Genomic DNA, 27,784 nt, shown 5'->3' with positions numbered 1-27,784 from the left:
TTAGACATTAATCACAGTTCAACGACAACAAGGCCCATTTAAGAGACAAGAGACTATAAAGTCCTGAACTATATATTTAGAATACAAAATAATTCCATATTGCCTGTATTGCTATCGCACATAATATAAAGCCTAAATGCATGAACACACTTTTTTTTTTTTTTTTAAATTTTTGACAGGCAGAGTGGACAGTGAGAGAGAGACAGAGAGAAAGGTCTTCCTTTTGCCGTTGGTTCACCCTCCAATGGCCGCCGCGGTAGCGCGCTGCGGCTGGCGCACCGCGCTCATGAACACACTTTTAACAAAAGGCGTGGTTCACCTCATCAACTTTCTAATTAAAGAAACAGAAAACTGACTCTCACAATGGAAAAATGGATATAGTGCCCTATTTCAGCATATTCTAGTTCATCAATTGTATCAATAATGCAGTACATGTCTAACTTATAAATACTGGAAAAACATAAGTAAAAACACGATGAAAATCATTACAAATCACACCACCATATAGCTACGAACTTTCTGAAATACTGCCAAATTCAATGCAATATACACATTCACACAAATACATATTCACATGTGTGCATATTACTGTAGGTCATTTTTTCAAAATGGGATGATATTCTGTCAATTTATTATAAGCCTGTTAACGTAACTCTAAATCACTTGTAAAGGACTAACTAGCATTCAAACAATATGTGACTTTAGCTGAACCCTTACCATTGGGTTTTAGCTGCTTAAACTTTGCATTATAAATAAAACTAGAATAAATATCCAGTTCTCTGATTACTAACGAAGTGAAATGTCTTAGATCATTTGGGTCTCATCCTTGGTTAACTGTTAAATATTCTATCCACTTTTCCGGACCTGGACTTTTTCTTGCTGATTTACAGCTTTGTTTGATTCTTAACATAATTTTAGGTCAAAGCCTTTTATTCTGCAAATACCTTTTCCCTTCTCTGACTCCCTTAAGTGCTTTATCCTCAAGTTCTTTTTTTAATTTTAAAATTTTTATTTAATGAATGGATTTTTACATAGATACAACTTCAGGAATATAGTGGTTCTTTTCCCCATACCCCCACCCCCACCCCACCTCCCATTTCCTCTCCCATCTCCTTCATTATGGATCATTTTTAGTATGACTTTATATACAGAGGACCAACTCTGTGTGAACTGAGTGAGGTCCAGGCTCTACACATCAGCCTGTTGTAGGCATTTGGGCTGTGAATCAGCTTGACAGTCTTTCAAATAAAATGAAAATAAGTTTTTTAAAGTTTTAAGCTAACCAAAAAAAAGGTATTTTACATTATTCCTTAAAGGATTTATTAATTTCCCTTCACATTTAGGTCTCAATACTGATTGCTTATGAAAATGATGCAATTTAATTTTTTCCTACATGAACAGCTAATTAAGAACCAATTACTGAAAGTAGCAACCATTCTTCATTATTCTAAAGTGCCACTTTTATCATAAATCAAGTGCTCTCAGATCTGTTTGGGGACATTGTTCTCATCTACTGGTCTGTCTAGCCTTTTGGTTCTTTGGCCTGTTTCCCCCTGGCCACTTTCTTTCTGGGACTTGAAACACAGATGAAATCTTTTCACAGTATTTTCTGTTGAGTCTTATGCTTCCCTTCTGTTTGGTATTTTCCATATTTTTTCCTCTTTTGTGCTCCTTGTTGCACAGCCTCTCCACATCTTCTACTTCACTAACATTCACTGCAGTCTAGTATAATCTATTGTTAAGCATGCACATTCAGTTAGCTCCAGGTATTTTCCAAGACTTGTATTTTGTTTGTAAAAAAATGACAAGGCAGATTAAAAAAAAAAAATTCTAACAGATGCTGTTATTTTATTCAACTTAGTGAGCATGTGGTTTTATGCATGATAATTCTAATAGGTTTTTACTCCAAGAATTTTTTGTAGCTTTTGTTGGTACTGCTACTTCTTGCTCTTGTTGCCACATGGATATACCTGGTTATATTTGAGTGACTACTGCATGGGGAAAATAAACTGCCTAGGAGATGACTTTTGCACCAGAGAGCTGTGGCCATTACCAGTATACATATCTTAATTCAGGTTTGATCATTAACAATAGACAAGATTCATGAGAGGACTGTTCTAAGATGGCACTTCAAAATACTCATGGAAAGTGGAATTACCAGATAAGGTTATTTGGACACACACAAATTAAAGTCCATGCATACAAAGCATCTTCAAGGAGTTCATGAAATGCGTATTATGAAAAAACTATATGCAGATGTCAAATTTTTTTACACTAATATTTACGCTTCAATTCATTTTTCCACAACTTTTGAAGTACCCTTACCATGGCTCCACCTTCTTCCTTTAATGTGTCCACATAAGATGGAGGTAATTTATCAGTGAACCCACTTTTGGAGGCCCTCATTTTTACTCCTATAGAGGACCAGAAGTTCAGCTTAGCTTTGAAAATCATTTCCTCTATACTGACAAATATCTGCCAGGCACAACACTGAGTTTTTCTATCCTATTAGGTACAGTATGTTTTTCCATTTAAGTTTTTTTGATATTCAGTGGAGTTTTTCTTTTTTTTATCTGACAGACAGTGAGAGAAAGAGACAGAAAGAAAGGTCTTCCTTCCGTTGGTTCACCCACCAAATGGCCGTCATGGCCGGTGCTGCGCCAATCCAAAGCCAGGAGCCTGGTGCTTCCTCCCAGTTTCCCACGCGGGTGCAGGGGCCCAAGCACTTGGGCCATCCTCCACTGCCTTCCCAGGCCACAGCAGAGAGCTGGACTGGAAGAGGAGCAAGTGGGACTAGAACCCAGCACCCATATGGGATGCTGGCGCCATCGCACCAGCCCCCAGAGTTCTGTGTGTGTGTGTGTGTTTAGTGTTATTTTTATCTACTTGCAAGACAGGGGCAGGAAGTATATCAATTTTCTATGTTCATTCCCAAATGCCCACAACAGCCAAGGTTGAGCCAGGCTGAAACTAAGAGGGGACCAAGCATTTGAATCTTCCGCTGCCTCCCCGGGTGCATCAGTAGGAAGCTGAACAGGGAATGGAGTAGCTGGGATTCAAACTGGCACACTCGGATATGGGACGCAATATCCCCACCAATGGTTTAACCTGCTGTGACACAATGCCTACCCCTTCAGCAGAGTTTTATACTACTTCTTTGTTTTGTAAGTTTCTTTAAAAACGCATTTCTAGGCACTTTATGCTTTGTTATATTTTCTAGCTGATTATTAACTTCCAAGTTTTATTAATTTTAAATATTTACATTTTCATTTGTCATCTTAATGGTATTACAAATTTCCAAGGTAAATACATTTCTTCTCATATAACTTACATATAAACTATATATTATATACCATTTTTTTTACATAATTCATATAAGTTCAAGAGACTTTACATAGTTTTTATACTGGTTGGGTTAATAATAACTGTATCAGTGAACAAAATCAACCTTTATGATAGTTCACAACTTTAAAGAAGCAACTAATTCTCCCAAACATTACTATAGTATTTTCATTTTTGTTAACTCTTAGATTTGACAATTAATCATCTTATCTTAAATATTAATAATTTCAATTTCCATTGCACATGTTCTATTTCAATAAAAAATGTTTTGATTAACTAAGGCTTTATTCACATAAAGATTACTTTCAAATTATATTAGCAATTCCTAAGAACCACTAAATCAATAACATGAACACTATTAATTCTAGCTTTTACTTTATATAATGAGTACTTTTCCACCAATGATAGCAATATAAGAAATAATTCACCATCTTATCCTTTATAGCAAGGGTCACAAACTCCAATGTCACCAGGGGCCAGACAAGTGCATGTGTGCTGCAGCTATAGTAGTATGCAGTTATAGGGAAAAAAACAAAGGTGCATTACTATCTAAAGGTACACACTTCAAGAATAGGTCTGGTCAAATAAAACAGTCTACTCGGTATTCTTCCAGGCTTGTTTCCTTATTTTGTTATATAGACAAAGGTGTAATTTGTAATTTTTTTTAATTTCATAAAGAATAGTCCCCTTAAAAAATCCCTGTACATTATTGCTAGGACCAGGAGAGTTATTAGAAGAGTTCAAAGGTAAAATGTGTAAAAGAGCTTTTCTGTATTGAGTTACTAGAAAATTTCATGACATGGAGAAAAAATATGAAGAAGCATGGACTTCAAAATTTTCTTGTGCCAAAATAAACTTACTTCCAACTCCCCATGGACCTTTAAAAGTATCCTCATTTACATATTAAATAAAAATCTTAAACATTAGAAAATGTTTTCCTCTTAGAACAGGGGACCAGATTTTAACATCTAAGTAGTAAAAGACTTGAACACTGTACTCCAGGAGACCAGAATATTCCACTACAAACTAGTCCTTATTAGTATAAGGACTGATTTGCATTGAAGGCAAATTGTGAAGAAACAGACGAAAGAAAACCTGTGGCCTCCCCTTATGCATTGAAAGCAGGACAGAACTTTATAAAAACAAAGGTCCCCTTTCTACCTTTCCCTACCGGAATGGACAAAGGTTGATCACTGAAGACCACTTTAAACCCTTAATGGGCTAGAAGATAGTACCAGAGAAACATACCTAACAGAATCCCACTTATTTCCCTTCCCAAAATTTGCCACCTCTAGACTCAAAGTCCTTTTCCTTTGTCATGCCACTTCTCTAACAAGTTACTTTCCTTGTTGAAAATGTTATATAAGCCTTAATTAAAAATCATCTTTTGGGTCATTCAACCTAGTAGTTAAGACAGCTATTTAGATGCTCATGTCTCATACTGGAGTACCTGGCTTCCTGCCAATGTAGACTGTACGAGGCAGTAGTGATGGCTGAATAGAGTTCCAGTTGCCAGATTCAGCTTGGCCTGGTCCAGTCTAGCCATTGTGAGAATTTGGGGAGTGAACCAACAGATGGGAGCATTCATTCTCTCTCACTATTCCCCCTCCAACCCCTCAAATTTTCTAAAAGCATACAAATAAAATAAATATGTTAAAAATTTTTAAGTCATCTCTGAGTACTGCTCGTGCCCTAGGCACTTCCCATGTAGACATAAGGTATACATATTAATAAACTTTGGCTTGCTTTTCTCGTTAGTTGGCATTGACCCCGGTAATGAAAGACTAAGAATTCTGGAGGACAGAAATAAAAAATTATGTTCTCCTCCCTATGGTACCATCAGAAAAGGTGTTCTTCATTAACAGGCTATCAATTTCCCCTCCTTTGCCACAGAAAAAAGAATAAAAGTTTCCATTTCTAAAAGCAGAGTTAGAATATTTATTTTAAACATGATTCTACTTAATATGTCAAATGTAGAGACTGGTCCGACTTATTCTTGTGTACAAAATATCAATGGTTATTACTACCTTCTACATTAAAGAATTTTGTAAGCCATTAAGATTTTTATTGTGAAATTAATGATATATGATACTTTTCAACCACTATAAGAAAGTATTAGACAGTTTCTTAGTTCACTACTAAATCAAAGTTCAATTGCCAATCAATCTGTACATAACTTAAGTGAAAAGTCTAATTAAATAATTTAAAATTCCAATGAAAATACTGACATTAATATTATTCAATACCTTCAAGTCAGTTATTTAACACAAATGATAATATCTCATAGTAGGGCTAAAGTAGGTATTTAGGGGGTTACTCATTACAATTAATATGCAACAGGTAACCTGTTATTTACTTTTCATATTAATAAATGCTTGGAAAACTGAGAATTTTATCATAAATTTTTAAAAAGCAAAATTTTGGGGGGAAAATAATTAAACATTTCTATTAGGTATTTTGAGTAAGCAAGCTTAGAAAAATATTAAATATTAGTATAACACAAAAAAAATGAACATAGCTGGCAATAAAAAAATTCACAATCAGAACAGATGGCAAGTATGTCCAGGGAAAGCCAAAACAAATTTAGAATGTTTTATTCACTTGTCATTTTCAGAAAGCTTCAGTTATACTGGCTTGCAAACCTTTATTCCAGTTTCAACCAAGAAGCCATATGTGACTCTGAAGTACTCATTAATCAATTCGCTGTGACAGCAAGATCAACTCTTCTGATTAAAACCACTAAGTGTAGATACTTTTCACCTTTTGCTTCTCTAAATTAGCCTAGTGCTACTATCAAATTTGAAGACAGGCCTGAAATTTCAGAATATATATAAAGTGAACGTAATAGAAAACCAACAAACAACCTGTAAGTAATGTCTTTTGGAGAAAAGTAATTATAAGCTATTGGTTATCTATTCAGCTGAACTTGAAAGCTATGTAAAAACTCAACATTCCACATCCTAAAATTTTTCAGGTAATAGGAACAAAACTTTTAATGCAACATACAAATGCCAATGTCTAAATTTCACATATAAAATCTGGCATTTACACTAAGAAGCATGTAATTCTTGTCTAGAAGTATTTTTCTAAGTGCCACAGTGAGTCAGTCAGATTTAGAAAATATATGTAGAAATCTATGGGAAAGTCAAGCCTAAGAAACATAAATGTGTGTTATAAAGCAATATGTAAATGGAGATACATTGTTCAGTGAGAAACCCAGATTTAAGAAACCACAGGCAACTTTCAAAACTTTGCTTAGTTCAGGCAATTTAAGAACATTATTGAGGCCAGCACTGTGGCATAACAGGCTAAGCCTCCGTCTATGGAACTAGCATCCCATACAGGTGCCAGTTTGTGTCTTGGCTGCTCCTCTTCCAATCCTGCTCTCTGCTATGGCCTGAGAAAGGAGCAGGAAATGGCCCAGGTGCTTGGACCCTGAACCCGCATAAGAGACCTGGAAGAAGCTCCTGGCTCCTGGCTTCAGACCAGCCCAGCTCTGCCAACAGGGGCCATCTGGGGAGTGAATCAGAGGATGAAAGACCTTTCTTTCTGTCTTCTCCCTCTCTGTCAGTAACTCTACTTTTCGAATAAATAAATCTTTTTAAAGAAATTACAAAAGCCTCTTTATAGCTTTAAATGTAGAAGCAATAGGCTGAAGTGGAAGGATTCAAGTTTTGCTGTTAGACTTTGGTTCAATTCTAGCTCTCAGCCACTTACCATCTGTGTGTACATGAACAAGTTAATTAACCTTTATAGTCTTGATTTCCTCAATCCATAAAGGTATACTTATTTTATGACCTATTGTATAGATTAAATATACAAAAAAATGTCTAGTATAATAAAGGTAGCTATTCTTTGCAATTAAATATTTAAAGTGGTATGAGGTCATTACAAACAATAGAAATCTAAACAATTATTACTTTATCTAAATGATTATTGTTTAAATCTTGATGTGTAGTTGTTAAGACCCTTGTAGAGGGGCTGGGGTTGTGGTGTAGCATCCCATACATGCACCAGTTCAAGTCCTGGCTGCTCCGATTCTGATCCAACTTCCCTGCACCTGGGAAGGCAGTGGATGGCCCAAGTCCTTGGGCCCCTACACCCATGTGAGACCTGGAAAAAACTACTGGTTTTGGCCTGGTCATCACCATCATTTGAGGAGTGAACCAGTGGATGGAAGATCCTTCTCTATCTCTGTCTCTCCTGTCACTCTGCCTTTCAAATAAATCAATCTTAAAAAAACACCCTCATAGATAATTAAAACTATCTTGTGGCTGAGGATTCTCAAAAGATAACAAACTGGGGACAAGCATTGGGTACAGTGTTTAAGTGCCTGCTGGGACACCTGTAGCATGTCAGTGTGCATGGGTTCAAGTTCTAGCCCCTGCTCTGCTTCTGATTCCATCTTTTAATGCACAATCCTAGGAGACAGCAAGTAAAGGCTCAAGTAATTAGGTTTCTGCCACCCATGTGGGAGACTCAGATTGAGTTTTCAGCTCTCGGCATAAGCCTCGCTGAGTCCTGACCCTCATGGGCAATTTGGCGAGTGAATCAGCAGGTGAGAGCTGTCTCTCAGCCTTTCAAAAAAAACTAAAAATTTCAAATAAAAAAAAAAAACTTTAGAACACAATCTTTATAAAAGTGAAACAACGGTTGAATCAAATTCAGTCTACTGAATCTTACTTTCCTCTACATAAATAGACATTAAGTGCTCTGTGCTCATTTCTAACAGTACATGAAATTGAGTAAAGTAGTTAAGTAAAAGGAAAGGCTGTAAAGGTACACTGCCTGATTTCACACCAGCCATGCTGAGCAACTTTCCTAAACTCAAGCATATTTCTCCTCTTATGAATAGTAACAGTAATGGTACCCATCTCAGAGTCATGAAGATAAAGTAAAACTATACATATAAATGACAAAGACAGAATGGCAGTTAGTACACATAAAACAGTGCAAGAATGGTAGGCCTTATTAAAATGGAAAAAAACTGAAAACCTATAAATTATTTAAAAATGTTTTAATGTTTTTAAAAGCTGGAAGACCAGCTGGTTAGAGGGAATACAGATAATGACGTTTTGCTCAACAATAGACCACTCACACCTTCTAGGTATAAACAAGTTACTCATTAGGTGGTCTCATAACAGAGCTGAAAAACTTACTTCCTAGTGATCATAGCCCTTGTAACGTTGTTGTACAATGCATCTACTCAGGCACTTGTGGTGAGGTTGGCATAAACAACCCTACTTTGCTCCTGGCTTCAGATCGGCATAGCGGCCATTTGGGGGGTGAACCAATGGAAGGAAGACCTTTCTCTCTGTCTCTCTCTCACACTGTCTATAACTGTCAAATAAAAAAAAAAAAAGAACCCAACTTTGTTGCCTGGCATATAAAAGTATGACACACACAATTATGTGTAATAGATAAATAAATGGATAACAGTTTATTATCAAGCGTTATTTACTATGTTGTACTTTTTATATTTTTAGGGCGTACTTATTTTTAAAAATGTTTATTGTAAAACAGTATGCTGTATTAAGCTGGCAGAAGCCTCATACATCTTGTATTCACAGCATTTCTTGATTGAATCAAAAAGCTGAATGGAGGTTTGTGTAAGCATGCTCTAATGTTTACACATGATAAAGTTGCCTAGCAATATGTTTCTCAGAACTCATCCTAGTCATTGAGTAAGGCATTATTTGTATCATGTTCTTTTTTATGAAGAAAACAATATTCAGGGCTTGGTTTGAGGTAGGGGTCAGGGAAGCCTCTACTCCTGTGTGGTGGTTTGAATGTGTCTCAAAAAAGCATGTGTTGGAAATATAATCCCCAATATAGCAGTGTTGGGAAGTGGGGCCCAATGGGAGATGTCTGGATCATGAGGGCAGAGCCCTCATGAATGGATTAATGCCAAATAGAAGGAGGCTTGAGGATGTAAATTAGATCTTTTGGCCTCCCATCCCTCAATTTCCACCACAGAGTAACACAACAAGATGGCTCTTGCCAAATGATGGCACTTTGATACTAAACATTCTAGTATCCACATCTGTGATGATTATCTTTTTCTTTATAAATTACTCATTCTGTAGTATTATAGGAACATAAAACAAAGACATCCTATTTCACAGTGTTCTAGCAAAAGTGATAAAACAAAATTTTAGCTGCAAGCTGAAAGAGTTAGTGTCCTCCTCTCATCTAAAATAGTTCAAAGCATCAGGAAGAGAAATGCAACAAAAATTGTAAAATTGAACACTTCCTAGTCTTGGCAGATTTAAAAACTCCCTATCCTCGTGCCCAGTGAGGTGATATGGCTGATCCTGCCATATTGCTAGAAATGTAACTCTGCATCTGTGTGATCCCTTCAGGGTCAGGAATCTTTTCTGCCAAGGGCCATCTGGATATTTATAATTTCATTTGTGGGCCACACAAAATTATCAATTTAAAAATCAGCCTGCTATAAATTTATTGAATTTTGAGTACCACCTGCAGTTGTCTTGGCAGGGCCAGAGCAAATGATTTTGTAGGCCTTCTAGGGCCTGTGAGCTGGGTGTTCACCACTTTTGCCTTACATAGATGTGAGGCTGATCTATAGACATCTGCCACACCCAGTGACTACATTGCTTCCCCTATGGAGAAATCAACAGTGGTCATGGCTTCTCTCATTTGGGTTAAAAGGGCTTCTATGAGAATCTGTATCAACCCCCCAATGAATCTACAAATGACAATGACTGGCAAGAAAAGGCATATAAAATCTCATGTAAAAGATTACATGGAGAATTACTAAATATAAGGAGAGCCACGGGGCTCTTACGCATCTAAACACTTTCCCCAGTTTTATCCTTCTGTGAATTATCAATTATCATAAAAGCCTATGGCTGAGCAATAAAACTAGCACCAAATGTTACGGTACTGCCTTTCTAACTGACTTATTTGAGGAAAAAAGTTTAAAAGAGGAAAGCAAATAGCACATTCAATGAATATAATACAAATTGCAAGAAACAACAGCTGTGATGTTGCATTTTAAAGTTGAAATGAGATTATGAAGAAAACACAACAGAAGTTAATGTGAAATTCTAGCTTTTTAAAGTAAATGACTATTGACTCATTCTGAAAATTTAAAATCAGCAAAACTAACAAAAAACAAAGCTATTCCAATGGGGTTAGAAAAGATTCTATTTAAAAGAGATCAGGCAAAGATTTCTTAGATATGACATCAAAATGTGATTCATACAAGAAAAAAATGAATTGGACTACACCAAAATTAAGGTTTTTCTGCTCTATAAACATGGTAAGATGATGCGAAGATAAATCACATACTGACATGAAAAATTTACAAGACATATGAAGTAGTTCAAAAAGTTTTGCAGGGAAATGGAATTAAGTTTGTTTCAGTACCAAAAAAACACTGAAATCCATGCATAGTTTTTTCATAATGAGCATTTTTCATGAATTTAAGAGTCCTTGTATATCTCTAGTATAGGATTTCTATGTAGAACACACAAGAGCTCTCAGACCTCAATACTGAAAAATAAACCAGTTTTTCAATGGCCAAGAGATACTGACAGGCATTTCACTAAGAACAACATACAGTAGGCAAGTAAGCACATAAAGATTCTTAACATCATTAGTCACTGGGGAGATAGAAAATAAAACCACAACAAATTAATTACTACACATCTATCAGAATGGTTAAAAACCAAACATAATATTAAGGACTACTAGGTATGTGGAGCGACTGCAACTCCCATACACTGTTGGTAACAATGCAAAATGGTATAGCTCCTTTGGAAAACAGCCCACAGTTTCTTATACAGTTAAACATATGCTTACCATCTGACAACCCCAGACTATACTAAAATAAAAGTTTGTTACCACAAGACAAATCTTTGTTCACAATTACCCAAAACTAAATAATTTTAATCTCCCTCGACTAAGTAATGGATAAACTGTGCTACATCCATATAATGGGAGGCTGCTCAGCAATAAAAATAAATTACTGACATCACACTTAGCATAAATCATTTGAGATTCATCCATGTTAAGAAGCCAGATTCCAGAGGTCACATACTATATGATTTCATGTATATGTTATTCTAGAGTTTAGGAAAATGTTTGTCTATGGACATACGTCAAGGATTTCTAAACACTGGATTATTGGGAAGACTGACTACAAAGGAGCAGGGGGGATTGTTGGGAGGTAACAGAATTGCCCTACATCTTGACAGTGGTAGTGGTAGTGGTGGTCATACAACTATGTATGTGCATTTGTCCAAATCACAGAATTGTATATTGAAATGGATGTATATTACCATATACAAATTTTTCCTTAATGCAGATTATTTGTATGTCGAACTATTAGTTTTACTAACAACTGAAATTTTTCCAAATGTAAAAAATAAGAAAAAATAGCTAGGCTCATTTTTTGGGAATTAACATCCAGGTTACAATTATACTCCACAAGACATATAATCCTCATGTGTCTTATTTTACTTCTCTAACAGTAAGAAGAGTACATTTGACTCCCTAAAAATATTTAAAAGGTAAATAAATCTAATTTCAGGGGTTTTATAAAGTACAAATGCCCACTAGGTCATAAACTCCATGAATTTCATGCTTTCTCTCATCCTACATTCCCATTGCTACCTTCAGTTTCTCACCATCTTTTTGATAATCTACCATGTAAGAATGTTCACCTCAACATCAATCCAAATTCTCTTTAAATGTTACTTCTTACAGCCGGCGCTGTGGCACAGTGGGTTAACACCCTGGCCTGGGGCGCTGGCATCCCATGCGGGCACCAGTTCTAGTCCTAGCTGCTCCTCTTCCGATCCAGCTCTCTTCTATGGCCTGGGATAGCAGTGGAGGATGGCCCAACTCCTTGGGCTCCTGCACCAGCGTGGGAGACCCGGAGGAAGCTCCTGGCTCCTGGCTTCAGATCGGCGCAGCTCCTCCCATTGTGGCCATCTGGGGAGTGAACCAGCAGGTGGAAGACCTCTCTCTCTGTCTCTACCTCTCTGTAACTGTCTTTCAAATAAAATGAATCTTAAAAAGTTACTACTCAATAAAATCTGTTTTTCCTTTGATAATAATCTCTGTATTATCCTTTTCATTGCACTTTTCCTACAACACCTTAGTCCAAGTCTTTATTCTCTCTTGCATTTAGCTGGACTTCTTGATTTCAACCTGTCTCTCCTTTCATCAATCCTGTCCATTGCTGACAAGCTGATCTAATCAAAATGATTGTTTAATTCCTTGTTTTTTTTCTTGCCAAATTCACTGTGTCTCTTCCAGTGGAAAGCTACTCAAGGATATTTTAATTGGATAGAGAGAAAAATTAGTTTAACATTTTAGTATTCTTCTCAAAGAAATGTGACAAATGGGTTTATATTATATTATTAAAAAGTTAATCACTATCAACAGCATCAGGAATGTTAAGTGAAAATAGTTCAATTAAAAATTAAATTAAAATCTAAAGATTTGAGATAGCCCTTACAATGCACTTGGATTAAAAATGATGTTACCCCTAGAATAGTCTTATCCTAACAAAGTCTTAATTATTTGTCTTTCATATATAATTTTCTGATTCTTTCATCATTCAAATTGAGTGAAACTCGTATATACCCAGTAGATGCCTCCCAAATTGTGTTTCATACGGAGGTTAAAAGTTGTGTGTGGACCAGTGAATAATGGGAGTAATGAAGGGTAGAAGCAAAGATTTCGAAGTCAAGTAAATTTGGAAATGTTTCTTTCTATACTTCCTTAAACACTCTTTGAGTATAATCATTAGCATTTCACAGAACACTGGGCAGAACAGTTTGGGAAATCTTCTCACAGAACATTAGTTAAATTAAAATTAAGCTAAAAAAAATTGCCTCCAAGGCACAATGTGTATACCAAAGGTAGCAGTTACCAAATAGCAACAATTGGGGAATATAGACATCTCAGGTAGATTATATTAGTCTCAAATAAATTAATGCCATCCAGTAAGTTTCTACATCACCTTGAAGATTTTTACAAATACAGAATCCCAGGCTGTTCCTCAAAATTAGTGAATTCCAATCTTCAGAATCTTAGTAAGATTTCCATGATTAATATGCATAATAAAGCTTGATAGGCACTGGTTTAGAACAAAGGTTGGCAATCTTTTTGTATAAAGGGCTAGTTATTTCTATAAGGTTTGTAGGCCATATAATTTCTGTCGTAATTACTCAACTATGTTGATATCATAATTAAAAAGTCACTATATTAAAAAGACATAACAAAGATGCACTTACAGCTAAGAACAGAACTTCAGAAGCCACAAGGCAAAAAAGTATGACAGAACTGAAAGAGGAAATTGCTATGTTTGAATATGGTTTTTCTCCTACAAAACTCACACTGATTTTGGTCCCCAGTGTGGCAGTGCTAGGAGATGGGGCCTAGTGAGGGGTATATTGTGGGTCACAGGGTGGAGCCTTCATTAAAGGATTAATTTCTTGGTCTAGAGAATAGATTAGTTATATCGAGTATAGCAATATAAAAAACAAATAACTTGGCCGGTGCCGCAGCTCAATAGGCTAATCCTCTGCCTGCAGCGCCGGCACACCAGGTTCTAGTCCCTGTCGGGGTGCCGGATTCTGTCCTGGTTGCCCCTCTTCCAGGCCAGCTCTCTGCTGTGGCCCGGGAAGGCAGTGGAGGATGGCCCAAGTGCTTGGGCCCTGCACCCGCATGGGAGAGCAGGAGAAGCACCTGGCTCCTGGCTTCGGATCAGCAAGGTGTGCCGGCTGTAGAGGCCACTGTGGGGTGAACCAACGGAAAAGGAAGACATTTCTCTCTGTCTCTCTCTCTCACAGTCCACTCTGCCTGTCAAAAATAACCCATAGAGGCCGGCACCGCGGCTCACTAGGCTAATCCTCCGCCTTGCGGCGCCGGCACACCGGGTTCTAGTCCCGGTCGGGGCACCGATCCTGTCCCGGTTGCCCCTCTTCCAGGCCAGCTCTCTGCTGTGGCCAGGGAGTGCAGTGGAGGATGGCCCAAGTCCTTGGGCCCTGCACCCGCATGGGAGACCAGGAGAAGCACCTGGCTCCTGCCATCAGATCAGCGCGGTGCGCTGGCCGCAGCGCGCTACCGCGGCGGCCATTGGAGGGTGAACCAACGGCAAAAGGAAGACCTTTCTCTCTGTCTCTCTCTCTCACTGTCTACTCTGCCTGTCAAAAAAATAAAAAAATAAATAAATAAAAAAATAAAAATAACCCATAGATCCGGAAAGAAATTTAAAAGAAAATTAGAAAATATCTCGAGACAGTGTAACGCTAGCATTAACAATAAACATGTAGATCAACATAAATAGTTAAAAATAAAACTTTTACATTTCACTGATTCTAGACAAACGTATTAAGGCAATTCAGTGGAGGAGAGTTCACTCTTTTCAACAAATAGTTCTGGAACAATTAGAAATTTGTATTTTTAAAAAAAGTTGACTTAGATCCTTACCTCATCATACACAAATATTAATTCCAAATGGATCAGATATCTAAATGTAAAAACTAAAGTGATAAAGCTTCCGAAAGAAAACCTAGGACAAAAATCATTGTGACCTAGGGTTGAGCAAAGATTTCTCAAGATACTGAAAGAAAAAACTGATAAACTGCATGTTGTAAAATTAAAAATCTTTACACTTCAAAACGCATTAATAAGGGGCCCACATAGTGGTGGCAAATGGAGTTATGGGATGCCAGCATCCCACATGGGTGCTGGTTCATGTTCTGGCTGCTTCACTTTCAATCCAGCTCCCTGGTACTGTGCCAGAGAAAGCAGTGGAAGATTGCCCAAGTACTTGGGCCCCTGCACCCACATGAGAAACCCAGATGAAGCTCCTGGCTTCAGCCTGGCCCAGCCCCTGGCCGTTGCAGCTGGAAAGTGAACCAGTGGATGGAAGATCTGTCTCTCCCTCTTTCTGTAACTGCCTTTCAAGTAACTATTAAATAAAAAGCATCATTAAGAAAATGAAAATATAAGCTGTGGACTGGTAGAAAACATTTTCAAATCATTCGTCTCATGTAGAGGATTTATCTAGAATAAAAAACTCTTAAAACTTGAGAAATGACCCAATTTAAAAATGGGAAAAGATTTGAATAAGATTCTTCAAAAACAAAGAATAAATGGCTAGCACATACATTAGAAAATCCTCAACATCTTAGTCATTAGAAATATACAATTAAAATCACATGACATACCACTTCACATCTAAGTTGAGGGGCATTATGAAGTAGATCAACTTTAGAAAAGAGTTGAATGGAAGGTAAGAACCTAGAAATTGACTCTTAAAGATATCTTTTTTCACATTCTCTTGAAAGCTTTTGTATACTTCCAGGGATACACATCCTATATCTGAAGATCACTGCTGTATAACACAAACACAAAATTTGGTAACCAAGAAAATATTTGGTTAACAGGATCTGATGCCCTAGAAAGGCATTCTGCATGCATGAGGCTGACTCAGCAAAGAAAAAGTAGCTAGGGCTGGGAAAGAAGCTAACAGGGAGAAGAGGAGGGGGAAGAGCTCTTTTGAGTCCTTATTACAGTGAGGACACCCTCAGGCAACACCCAAGATGTTGCCATCATTTGGTTGACTCCCACATAGGCTCCTTCCCCAGCCCACACTGACTAGAAAGCACCAGGTCTAGGCAAGTCTGCCTTCAACTGCATCCAGAAAGCACTCTGCAACAACAAACTGGTACAAAGCAGAGAACTACACCAAGCAGGTCTGACTTTGCTCTGTGACCCCATTCCAGTCTGTTGTTCTCAAGTTATAGTACTGGTCACACTGGAACCACAATTGTTTGTTTATATGTCTGCCTCTTACCCTTGCCGCCTTTAAGGGCAGAGGCAGCCTAACAATTTCAGCACCTAGTGTGCAGCAGACAGTGCAGAGTTAATAAATGTTAATGGTATATGGATTTCTTAGTGCTGTAGGTAACTCCAACTGTACAGTTCGAATATCCTTTTCTATGTATATATATCTCCTTGTCTATCTATAAAAAAACATTTTTGGGCAGTAAATGTAATATAAAATTTGTTTTTTTTTCTTTCTTACAGATAGGCTATAATTAAGAACCTGATATGTTGTTATGAACCTAATACCTTTTATATAAAATCTTCAGGGACATGGCCATCTAAAAGAAATGTGCTATAGTGAGGAGACCAGGGACTAGAGAGAAGCCAGGTCACCTGGCTCTGGCTAGCACCATGACTTTGGTATGACTTCTCTAGCTTTTAGTTTCCTCATGGGTAAAACGAAAGGAATAAACTACTGTCCCTAAACATTCTCCAAATGCTAGTATTCTAGGGGTCTTTAATCTGTGAGTGTTTCACTAATGAACAATTAAGAAGTAGACAGCATGTCACATACTGAGTATTCTTAACACTTTGGTACGTTTTTGCTAGAGAACAAATTATCCAGAATGTACTCAAGGCTTCAATTCCATGAACAAAGTTGAGTAGGCATCAAAAAAATCTTTTGAAATCTGACATCTGATTTTACAATTTCAACTTCAACTTCTGAAGCTAGCGTTTTATTATAGATCATAGGCACTGATAAACATATACTTACCTGCCAGGACACTGCTCCCAAAATTGCTGTTGCAAGAAGACTAAAAAAAACCAACTGCTCAGAAATTAAGCAAAAATGACGCATCCCTTTGGATGCCATGATTCTATCAAGACTATTGTTATCTGCCCTGTGGGTGAAATAGACCTTATGGCAATCATTCAATTTGGTATGGAATCCCCAAAGAGTTAAAAGAAAAATAATATGGCAAATCATCCAAAAAATTCCAAAAATGGAAAAGCCTGGTATTACAAAATACCAGAGATGAGTGTCTCTAAGTTTGAATGCTGAAAGAATAAAAAACGTAAGCTCAATCATTCCAGCAAAAACAACTGAAAGTCTTCTGCAAATTCTTCCACGGTACAGAAAGGGTTTCCACCGCTCAGTTACTGAAAGTCCACTAAAATAAATGTCAAGGAAAGGATCAGTTATCAGGCAAATAAAAAAACATGCAAAAGCAATTGGATTTCTGGGAGTTTCCAATGAGGAAAAGAACAACAAAACGGCAAAAATAACCAGGTTTGGAATAGCTAGAAAAGACTTCATTCTCAGATCAATAATTAGCAAGGCCAAAGCTACAACAAGCAAAATTACGCTCAGAGACTTCTCTACCAACATAGTTGTGCTGGCAATGGCAAATCCAACAAGTTCCAGAAATTCAACTGAAGTTAATAAAGTGGGTCGATGACGGACATAACCAGAAATCCTCTCCACCAAAGAGCATAATATCCTTAATACTATGGAAGTTAGAAGCAAATATTTGGTTGATTCTTCTTTCACATCATTTTTAAAGGACGAATTATCAAGAAAACATAGAAGGCCAAGCAAGAATCCAAACCAAAGATTGGAGAGACTTAAACTTGCTGCTTCCATTGAAAAATAGTAATACAGTATGCTGGCAATTCCAAGAACAAAAAGACCAAGAATAAAAATTACCAAAATTAGGGAATTTGCTGTTTTTTCCCATCTTACATAAAGACCTAAGCAGATAGCAACGAGTAAGTTGATTCTGGCTAAATAGCCAAGATATCGCACTGAAGAATGCATGTTCACTTCTCTGTTTACTTCTTCCAGTCTTGTCATTGCTAAGTACAGACAATGACTAAAGCAATAACGCAGTGATTTACACATGTAATCTGGCTTTTTCCCCACGTTACAAAAATTAACTGCTTGTATTTCATCCAGCAAATCCAATATGTCTGTGATTCCTATTTCAACATTTTCTCAGGTGAAAATTTGTTTCTAGTGATCTAAAAAAAAGAAAAGAAAAATTCAGTGTTAGCTTTTTATACCTTTTATATGCATCTTCTTTATGCAAAATAATGTTAAAAAGTTCCTTCCGAAAACCAGTTTCAAACCTGATTTGCATTCTCTTAATTGTAACTGTTTCCAGCTTAAAACCTTGACAGTTTACCCAAATGAAAATGGTAATGCTTTCAACACATCATAAGCTAAATTTGTATGGCTGAAGTAGCATCAGTGGAAGTGCTCTTCCAGACAAGGTGAGGAATTCACCTAGTCTACTATTATTTCAGTACCTTGTTTGTCAACAACATGCAAATATGAGGTGTTCAACTTAGTTCAGATTATAGCCAATGGCCTTGGAATCATGGAAAGCTATTTAACTATTAGAATAAGGAATTTCATCACTACCATTAATTTGAAAAGCACCACTACACAGCAATAGCAATCTATAAGCCCCTAAGTCTTATCAGAAGGCAGTTCTGGAATGCTATAAAATCCTAGTCTTCACATTGTTTGTCTGACAAACTTAATAAAAGTTTCACTATTGAAGTTACTTAGTCACTAAAGTCAAGCCATATTTCTCCCTGTATTTTTATCTCATGTAAATTATTTTCTAATCTAAATACCATCTCTGTAGCAAACCAATTCCTTAACTTCCTAGTCAAAATTGAAAATTAGAATGCTGACCAAGAGTCATTATAAAATAAATGAAGAAGTTTTCACTTTTTAAAAAAGTTACTGTAACAATTATTTGTTAAAGAAACCAGATAATTATTTCAACCTTAAATGCCCCAACAAGCTGTACCTAAAACATGGTAGTGGTCAAAAAATGATTTAAACAAGTATTAGATAATTTTTCACTTGTTTCTAGTACACTGTTTCAAAACAACTGACCTATTGCAATGACAAATGGTCACACTGAATATCCTGGGACAATTCAACCAGATTCAAAACATAACTGGTTTGTAAACAGTCATTTGTACTTTCTTCACAGGGGCACAGCAGAGACCCAACAGAAACATGAGACTATCTGGAATTAACACTTAAGAACTCATTTGGCTAGAAAAGAATGTCACTCAAATAACCATGGGGTGTTAGGGAGTTCTAAGTAGTAGCACTAATTCTACTTCTACATGTACAAAAAGCTTATTTTTTATAACAATCTTTTTAGGTATTCCAATTGGTTTTCCTCAATTATATTCTAACTCAATAATTTATTAAGATACCATACCATGTTAATGTCTTCCTTTTTGTATATTTTAGCTTTTTTCCACCTAAAAGCAAGAAATTGATCAAATCTGTAATATATTGAGATTTTCAAAATATCATTCTTGTGTGTCATATCACCACACAACAAATACACTGAAACATCTCAAAGGGCTGATGGTACAGTCTGGGCTCAGACTACTGAACATTGCTGGAGGAAAAGAAAAATCACACATTAGGCTAAATGGTGTCACTCTAAATTCATGAAACATCTCATTCTCTGCAACTATTCAGATCTCTTTCCTCTCCTCAAATCTCTGAAACCCACTTCCCACCACATTTCTACCAGAAGATCAGCTCCTACAGAATCAGTCAGAAGGGAGCTCACTTGCATTTCCAACATCACAAACTCGAATCTCCCTCTATCTCACCATACAGGAAAAGAAGGGCACCCTTGCCCTAAGGCTAAATCTTTCAACCACACCATGTGTATCTTCCCTTCTACCTCATCCAGGGTCACTTTGTTTACTGTCTCACTTGTCGCTTACCCACTAACAGTTAAACACTTGCAAATCTTTTTTTTAAAATGTTATCCCCAAAAAAGATACAAAACCAAAACTTGCTCATCTGCATCTCTTTGATCAAGTTCAATCTTCTGTCCTCTTCTTGATAAACAGTATTTGGTTGTTTCACCTCTTCCCATTCACTTTTCAAACTACTAAACAGTGGTTGCCACCACACCACTGCTCTGCTAAGCTCTGAAATGACTTGTAAATTCCAAATACACTAGGTGCTTATTACTCAGTATCCTGCATAATCTTTAACAACTTTTGATAGTGACACTTATCTTCTGAAACCTTCCCTTCGCTTGGCTTCCAAAGACCAATTCTCCAGTTTTTCCTTCTAATTCATTAGTCTCTCCTCAATCTCCTTCTCTTCATTCTCAATTCACCCTTTGAATGTTCCATTCCAAGCCAAGGGGCCTGGTGTTTTGGCACAGGAAGTAAAGCCACCACCTGTGGTGCTGGCATCCCATCTGGAAGTCAGTTCAAGTCCTGGCTGCTCCACTTCCAGTCCAGCTCTCTGCTAATGGCCTGGACAAAGCATGGAAAATGGCCCAAGCACTTGAGCCCCTGCCACTCAAGGTGGGAGACCTGGCCTGGCCCAGCACTGGCCATTGCAGACATCTGGGGACTGAACCAACAGATAGAATGTCTTTCTCCCTCTCTCTGTCAAAATAAATAAATCTTAAGAGAGGAAAAAACATAAGCTTATACTTTTCTCTCACTACACCTTCTCTGAGCAATCTCAATTATTTCCAACTGTCCACATATATTAATCTACTTAATAGAAAACACAACCTGTCCTGCATTTACAGAGGTAGACATTTAGAAACAAAGTAAATGTGAACAAATAAACTTAATACTTTTAAAGTAGGATATATCCATGCCACAGAACATGTGCAGCTACATTCTTGTGGGTCAAAACAGCATGGCAGTTAAGTATTTATAGACAGCTAATCTACAAAAGTGTTTCCCAATTCTGATCTTCTTCAAAATACAAACAGCCCAAATCAGAGAGTGAAACAAAAAAGTATTACATCCCTGTTCAAATTGTCTGCCATCACTAGATTCGATGGAAAATTACTCCAGAGGCAGAACAAAATGGAGCCTAGAAGAGTCAGTCTGTATATAGGAAAAGTTAACCAATCCCTGCCAGAGTCTATTCTATAAACCCCCATATACTACTCTTAAACCCTGTGTCCTGCACCACCTACCATTTAATTATCACCAGGTCCTATCTATTTTTCCTAAGCATCTCTCACATGTTTCCACTTTGCACCTCTGAAATCGCCAATCCAGCGCTGGCCATCATCTCACACAAAAGTCTCCCTGTGTTCTCTACAAAGTGTCCTTTTTTTCAACCAAGATGCATCAAGTCACTCTGTTAGTGAAGGGAAGCCAATGGAGGATTTTACCTCTCAGCAATAAAAACTCCTTAAGCAGGACACCTTACAAAGCGCTTCCCACTGGGCCTGAAGAACTCTCCTGCCTCATCTGTTCCCTTCCCCTCCACAGTTCGCATTGCAGCCATGCCGGCTTTCCCATTCTGAACTGCACAAATACGATTTTCAGGCCACAGCTGAAAATACTCAGGGAGATTACCCCTGACCCCATTATATAATCCCTATACTTCCTCATCAGAAAAAGTCACGTATACATTTTCCACTAGATCACAAGGTCTCAGAAGGCTTGTCTTCAATACTGTACACCAGTGTCTAGTCGAAAAGTATGCTATTAAGCACATATTCAACAAATATTTGATGAAAAAAAGACTAATCAGAAATAATATTTAGCAATACTGGTAATCAGTTATCGCTGACTTCCTAAAGCACCATGAGAATAACTAACTTGTCTAAATATCCTACAGCTAACAAGTAGTTGAGTTCTGGCAGATTCCATGAATTCTTGGTTTCTTTCTCGGCCTTACTCCAGTCTTCAATTAATTCACGCGAATTCCACCAAACCAGTAAGTTCTGTCTCCGTGTCCTACCTCTATGGAATGGTTTCAAGACCAACTATCACTTGCAACATTTTCCACTCAGAAACTACTTCTGCCCCATGTGGAGGAAGTGTCAGAGGCTCAAAGAACCGCTCGGAGAAGCAGGGTCGGGGAATTTCAGTGCTGTGCTTCTGCGAGTTCTGGTGAGAACTCTTCGGGCCCTTAGAGCAGGACAATGGCATCTCGAACATTAAACTTCTCAGTAACGGGCAGCAGCAGCAACTTCTCTCCCATTCGGCCGCCTCCTAGCGAGAAGCGAGGCCGTTCGACAAGAAGCCTGGCTCTTTCCCCAACCTTTTATTTCCGGAGAAGGCGCCCATAACGAGGCGGCCGGATAAGGCGAAGCCGCTGCGGGTAACCCAACCCGGAGACGTCCCCAGAGGCTCCATCCTTCCCCGGCCACCTTCAGCTCCTCCAGGGGCTGGCAGCCCTCCCCTGCCCCAGGAGGCCGGCTGGGCGGAGCTTACTGCCCGCACCACGCGGGGCCCTGGGCGGTGTCTGTGCCCAGGTCTCGCCGCCCCGCCGTTCGCCCCCGGCCCCCCTACCTGACTCGGTCGTCGCCACCGAGGCTGTCTCAACCCTCAGAATCTGCGCCGGAGCCCAACAAGATAACGGGGAGGAAGAGGCCTTTGGGGCTGAGCATGCGACTCGGGACAGAGAGGCTGCACGCGCTAGTACAGACCCGTCTCAGTAGAAACTTTCTCCGTTACCGGCCCTAACGCGGCCGCCATCTTTCCGCCGCGGGGTCCGCGACGGTACGGAGCGCCGCCGGGGTCAAACCGCGCAGCGCGCTTCCTCTCCGAGGCCCGGCCCCCGCTCCCCGCTCCCCGCCCAAGCCCGCGCGCGCCGCGGCGGAGCCAGGTGCTGCCGTTTCTGCGCCGGTGACCACCGCCCGGCTTAGAGCGGCGGCCCGGCCTCGGCCAACGCTTCTCCCGGAGCCTGGAGCCCGCGGAGGAGAACAGGGAGCGGAGAGGTCAACAATCAGGCTGACTGTGCCCAGGAAGCAACTAGGCCACCGCCTCGGGGTGGACCGAAACTGGGGCAGCACGGGCGGGGAGGGGCACTTGTGGACTGTCAATACCGCAGGAGACGTCGCTACTGTTTAATAGACAAGGATGTGGCCGAATATGCGGCTTCGTGCCCACTGGCCAGCTGACGCCCAAGCTCAGGTGGCCTTCAAAGCCCTCCTCATCTGGCCCCAGCTTACCTTTCTAATTAAGTCTGACGTTAATCCACCGACACCCTTACCACTGCCCACCCCGCTGAGGATCCTAAAAAACCTATGGAGATATTTTTCGAGGCACCATTTCAAAATGTATAGCCAGATGGGTATGGGGTTCGAATCGTAGTTGCAATCTCAATTTCTGCGTCTGCGAAATGGTAATGAAATTTTCTTTGCAGGGATTTTGTGACTATTCAATGAAACAGTATTTTTTTCTTTCCTGGCGTATGGTAGCATAAAAAAGTTACTCACTTAAAAAACTTACTTGTTAAAAGCACAGTAAGGAAGAATTTTTCTGGACGGTCACCATACGTATAGGAGCCACTGTAACGGGGTCCTGCAGTAGGGGGTTGAAATTGGGCTGAATCCCAGCAAGGGAATTTATAGCCAAGCAGCCAGGGGGGAGGGTATGAGAGTGGATGTGAAATTACTAAGAGAAATGTCCTGTCCTGGGTGAGAGAGAACCGGGTGTTCAAACATCACCTGGTGGGGTCTGTGGATAGAGGGGTAAGGAAGTTGATCAGATTAATTAAGGATGGAGAGGTTTTGCTGAACTGAGTTAGCAGAATTCTTTTGCTAAAACTGTACTCTTTCGAGGAAGCCCAGGGATGGGCCCAGAAGGTGGTTTAGAAGCCTCCATAAAGTTTGGCCAGCAAGGAATCTGCCAATAAGCCCTCAAAAAGTGTGAGTTCTCTTACTTTCCTAGGAAACCCTTCGAGCCTGCTGTCCCTCTAGTCTCTACATCATTCTCTATGGCTTGTAGTTCTTAGGTCAAATCATCTCCAAGTCCACTTCCCTCAGTTGTCAATGGCTGTTGATAACGCTTATTTTACAAGGTTATCGTACAGATTAAATGCAAGGACATACCTAAACTTCAAAACAAAACCTTAAAACCTTCAGATGAAACTCAAAATCTTTAAGTGTCCACAAGTAGTCTGCCCGCTTTGTAGCTCCAGCTTCAAGGCCATCCATACAATTCTCCTCACCTCTTCCTATTTTCATTTCCTCAAATACACAGTTATTTCTGGTCTTACTATTTGCCTAGTGCCCAATATCTAGTTGGCATTTCAACATTTGTAAGATAATAGTGTACCGTAGGTCCTTAATAATTCATAGTCCTCTCCTCCCACATGTGTTGTATTGGTATGATCTGTGCAGTAGTACTGTCCCCCCAAATGGAGTGTGACTTTCTTTACTTTGATTTAATAGATGTTGGAGTTGGTGTGGTTTGCATATCTATAGAGTTCAACCACTCTGTAAATATGTAGATGAACAGTTTGAGCTAGATTCTCTCTAGACTTTTATATAATTCTTTTAAATTGACACATGATAATGCATATACTTATGGGGTGTCCTGTGATGTTTTGATACATGTATATACTATATAGTGTTCAAATCAAGGTAAATATCTTCCCACTCATTTATCACTTTTTTGGGTGTAAAAAACATTCAAAATCCTTTAGACAGTCATTAACCATCTCCCACATCTGTAACTCTGGCTCTCTGGGAGAACACCAGTGTCACATTTATAATTGCCTGGTAAGTGTTCCCACTCGAATATATTGTCTTCACTTATGGACATTTAAAAATTTATGTTTTGATGCCCACGATCTGAATCCTGGTCTGGATTTAGGGAATCTCCCACCTTAGAGGAGTTTAGTAGCCGAAGCTAAAATACCAAATACATGCTCAAACCATCATGTATACTATCTGGAAGTTAAGGATGCAAAAGGATAGTCGCAGAAAGCTACACTCCCTGGGCAATTGCAGGACTGTAGCAAGGTAAGCTCCTGATGCAATAGTGAGAGTGGTTCTTGTGGTGGCATCTGGCTTCCAGTGTTAATGGTGCAGAGGTGCACCCAGAGCCTCTGCCAGTCAATTCTATAACCTGTGGTAGACTGAATGTCTAGGTACCCTGAACTGCCAGCAAACCTTTGAGATTTCTATCATACTCTAACAAATTTCTTTTTTTGCTTAAATCAGCTATAGCTGTTTTCTGTTGTATAGCACTAAGACCCTTCACTAAACCATTGCTTTATCTTTGTCCTCAAACTTGACCCACTATCTTGTGACTTTGAAACTATTTTTGATGCTTTTCATCTTGTCCCTATACTTTAGAATATTTAAATGAGATGAGTATACATTTGGAAATTATTCTGAACATTCCAAGGCAAGTAATTAGCATTTGAAAGACAGTAATTAGGAATCTTCACTGCAGAGTTGGATGCACAAATGCTTCTAATAGCACCATATAAACCTGCACCAGAGGCATGTTAGTGTAAAGGATTAGAAGGAAGTTTTCATTGTAGAATAAGAAATGTGCAAGATACACGACCAGCTGGAAGACTGTGCATGCACCTCTGCCCTGAGAGAAATGTGCTAGAAGAATCTATTGAGTTAGCACACTGACACTCTTCAGAATGGCTCCAAGCCCAGACTGTTCAGTACTCCACAAGGTACTGTTTGTGTACTGCTTTTTGCAGTAGCATTTAGTCTGAAGCTAGTTTTCATTGTAGGACACCACGCAGTAGGGAAGGAGACAGGTTGCTCTCCTCAATCTGGTTTTCACAGTACCAGCCTGTCACTTCTGAGAATCAAGTTGGTGACTTCCAGATGCTGCTGAATGAAGCCCAACTTCCTTACTCAGACACCTGAGGCCCTCCAGAGCCTGATCAAAATCTCCCTTTGCCTGGTGCTATTTATCCTGAAATTAGTGTCCGGACCAGCTCCTGACATGTGGGACATCCACAGTAAAATACCTGGATATCAGACAGCCACCTGGAAAATCATTTCAGTGACAGGAGGTTTTAGCTTTTTGTTATTAATGGCAGTGTGGAACACCCATTCTTCAATACCCACATCATGCAGGCAAGACACGTGGTCAGGAATTTCACCAACAGGAGTTACTTCAGACTTAGAACACCTGTTGAAAGTTATTCTTGATAGTGAAAAAATCAAGAAAAAAAGAAACAGGCCCCTCCCAGGTGCAATAGCTGATTTTATCTTACATTCCAGATGTCTGGCATGGGGTCTCAGATGAGATCTGTACTATTTCTGTCTGTCTCCTCTCATTTTCCTTTCACTCCTCAACCCAGAATCAGTCTAAACTAACTCGGGCTCTTTGAAGGCCATCTGCAAGGTCTATTCCTTGGATAGTTTATGCCACATTTTTTTTTTTTTTTTACAAAGTGCTGTTACTTATTTGTATCATACAATGTTCACAGAAACCCAGTGGTATAAGTGTTTTCCATCGTTTTACAAATAAAGTAATCAGGGTCCATGAAACTTTATTGTTTCAGTTCCTCAAAACTGTCTTAAAGCAGAGACTGAAACCTGTCTTTTGGTTTAAGGTTCCAGACCATGAAGTGCAGTTTTCTGAATAATAGTGCCCTTCTCTGGGCCAACACAGGTATTTACAGCTCATTATTGCTGTTCACAGTTAGCAGGGAAAGTGTTACAGTGTTCAAGCCTGGCTACATCTGAGAATCGTCTAGAAGATCTTTAACCTACACATGCGGCACACCCCCCCCCCCCCCCGCCCCCGTAAGTGATTCTAATACAAAGCAAGGGTTGAGGACTGCCGTGGGGGGTTCTTCTGCAAGCATGGTCCCCATGCCAGCTACTTCAGCATCACCTGGAACTAATTAAAAATGTAAACTATCAGGCCCTACCCCGGACTTACTGAATCAAAAACTCCAAGGGTAGAGCTCAGATTTGAGGATTAGGTTCAAGATTTGTGTGTCAGAAGCTCAGAATAGCAGTGGCTCAATAGTTTGTTTCTCTTTCAGGTAAAAGCAGTCTAGAAGTAGGAGTTCCAGACTGAGTTCTATGCTAGAGTTCTGGTTCTAGACTGAGTCCCAAAGTGGTCCTCCTTGGTGTCAGTGTTGGTGATTCCTTCTCCCATGTTGCCCTAGCATTCTCAAGACTTCTTCACCCTCAGACTCCAAGATGACTGCCGGATCTCCAGTGATCACTTCAGAGTTCCTGCCGACAAAGGGAATTGTGATCCTATCCCCAACTTAAGTTGTGTAAGACTTGTCAGCTCCTATTACAGTAACCACTATTTAGTACCTCTGGGGTCTGGGATTAAGTGATAATACTTTGGGTGGCCACGAGTCCATCTGAAACAGTTCTGGTTTGAAGAGAATGAATATTGGATGACAATAAGCAGTTTTTGCCAGAGCTGAACTCTGCCTTTTCCCTGCCTTCTAAATTCTTGATCAGTGAAGTAATAAGCACCATTGTTTGAATCATTTTTGATATGCTAGTCTGAGTGATGTTATTACATTAGCCTTTTTCCACTGTATTAGTGATGACAAATATGTAGCTAAATCTCACTTTTGTAAACTATTCCTCTAATTTGAGTATTTAGATGTTTAAATATTTTGTTAAGTACTTCAGTGATGAATACTTGGGCTCATTGCATTTGTGATATGTTGCATTTCTTATGATTGCTTTGGAAGAGACATCTAGACAGATTAAAGAATATGAACCTTTTGGGGTCAGCACTGGCGTGTAGCAGGTTAGATTGCTGCCTGCAATGCCTGCATCTCATATGGGCACTGGTTTGAGCCCTGGCTGCTCTACTTCCAATCCAGCTCCCTACTGATGCACCTGGGAAA

The 27,784-nt window shown here is 39.1% G+C and overlaps 1 protein-coding gene across 3 annotated transcripts in view; it reads right to left on the bottom strand.

Annotated features, from left to right (window-relative positions):
• Positions 1-22,707, bottom strand: part of TMEM168 (transmembrane protein 168) — a 32,075-nt gene extending 9,368 nt beyond the window's left edge. The window contains exons 1-2 of one of the 3 annotated variants that reach the window (XM_062209088.1): positions 22,486-22,707; positions 16,931-18,177 (exon numbers count right to left, since the gene is read on the bottom strand). In XM_062209088.1, coding sequence (XP_062065072.1) covers positions 16,931-18,058 — 1,128 coding nt within the window. In that variant the 5' untranslated portion in view covers positions 18,059-18,177; positions 22,486-22,707. Of the gene's footprint in view, positions 1-16,930; positions 18,178-21,931; positions 22,356-22,485 lie in introns of those variants that run through there. The other 2 variants (XM_062209179.1, XM_062209267.1) reach the window with 2 other exon arrangements.
• Between the last annotated feature and the right edge of the window lie 5,077 nt (positions 22,708-27,784).

This window comes from Lepus europaeus, chromosome 1 (genome assembly GCF_033115175.1).
Source record: "Lepus europaeus isolate LE1 chromosome 1, mLepTim1.pri, whole genome shotgun sequence".
NCBI lineage: Eukaryota > Metazoa > Chordata > Mammalia > Lagomorpha > Leporidae > Lepus > Lepus europaeus.
This window is presented reverse-complemented; position numbering and strand designations above follow the sequence as displayed.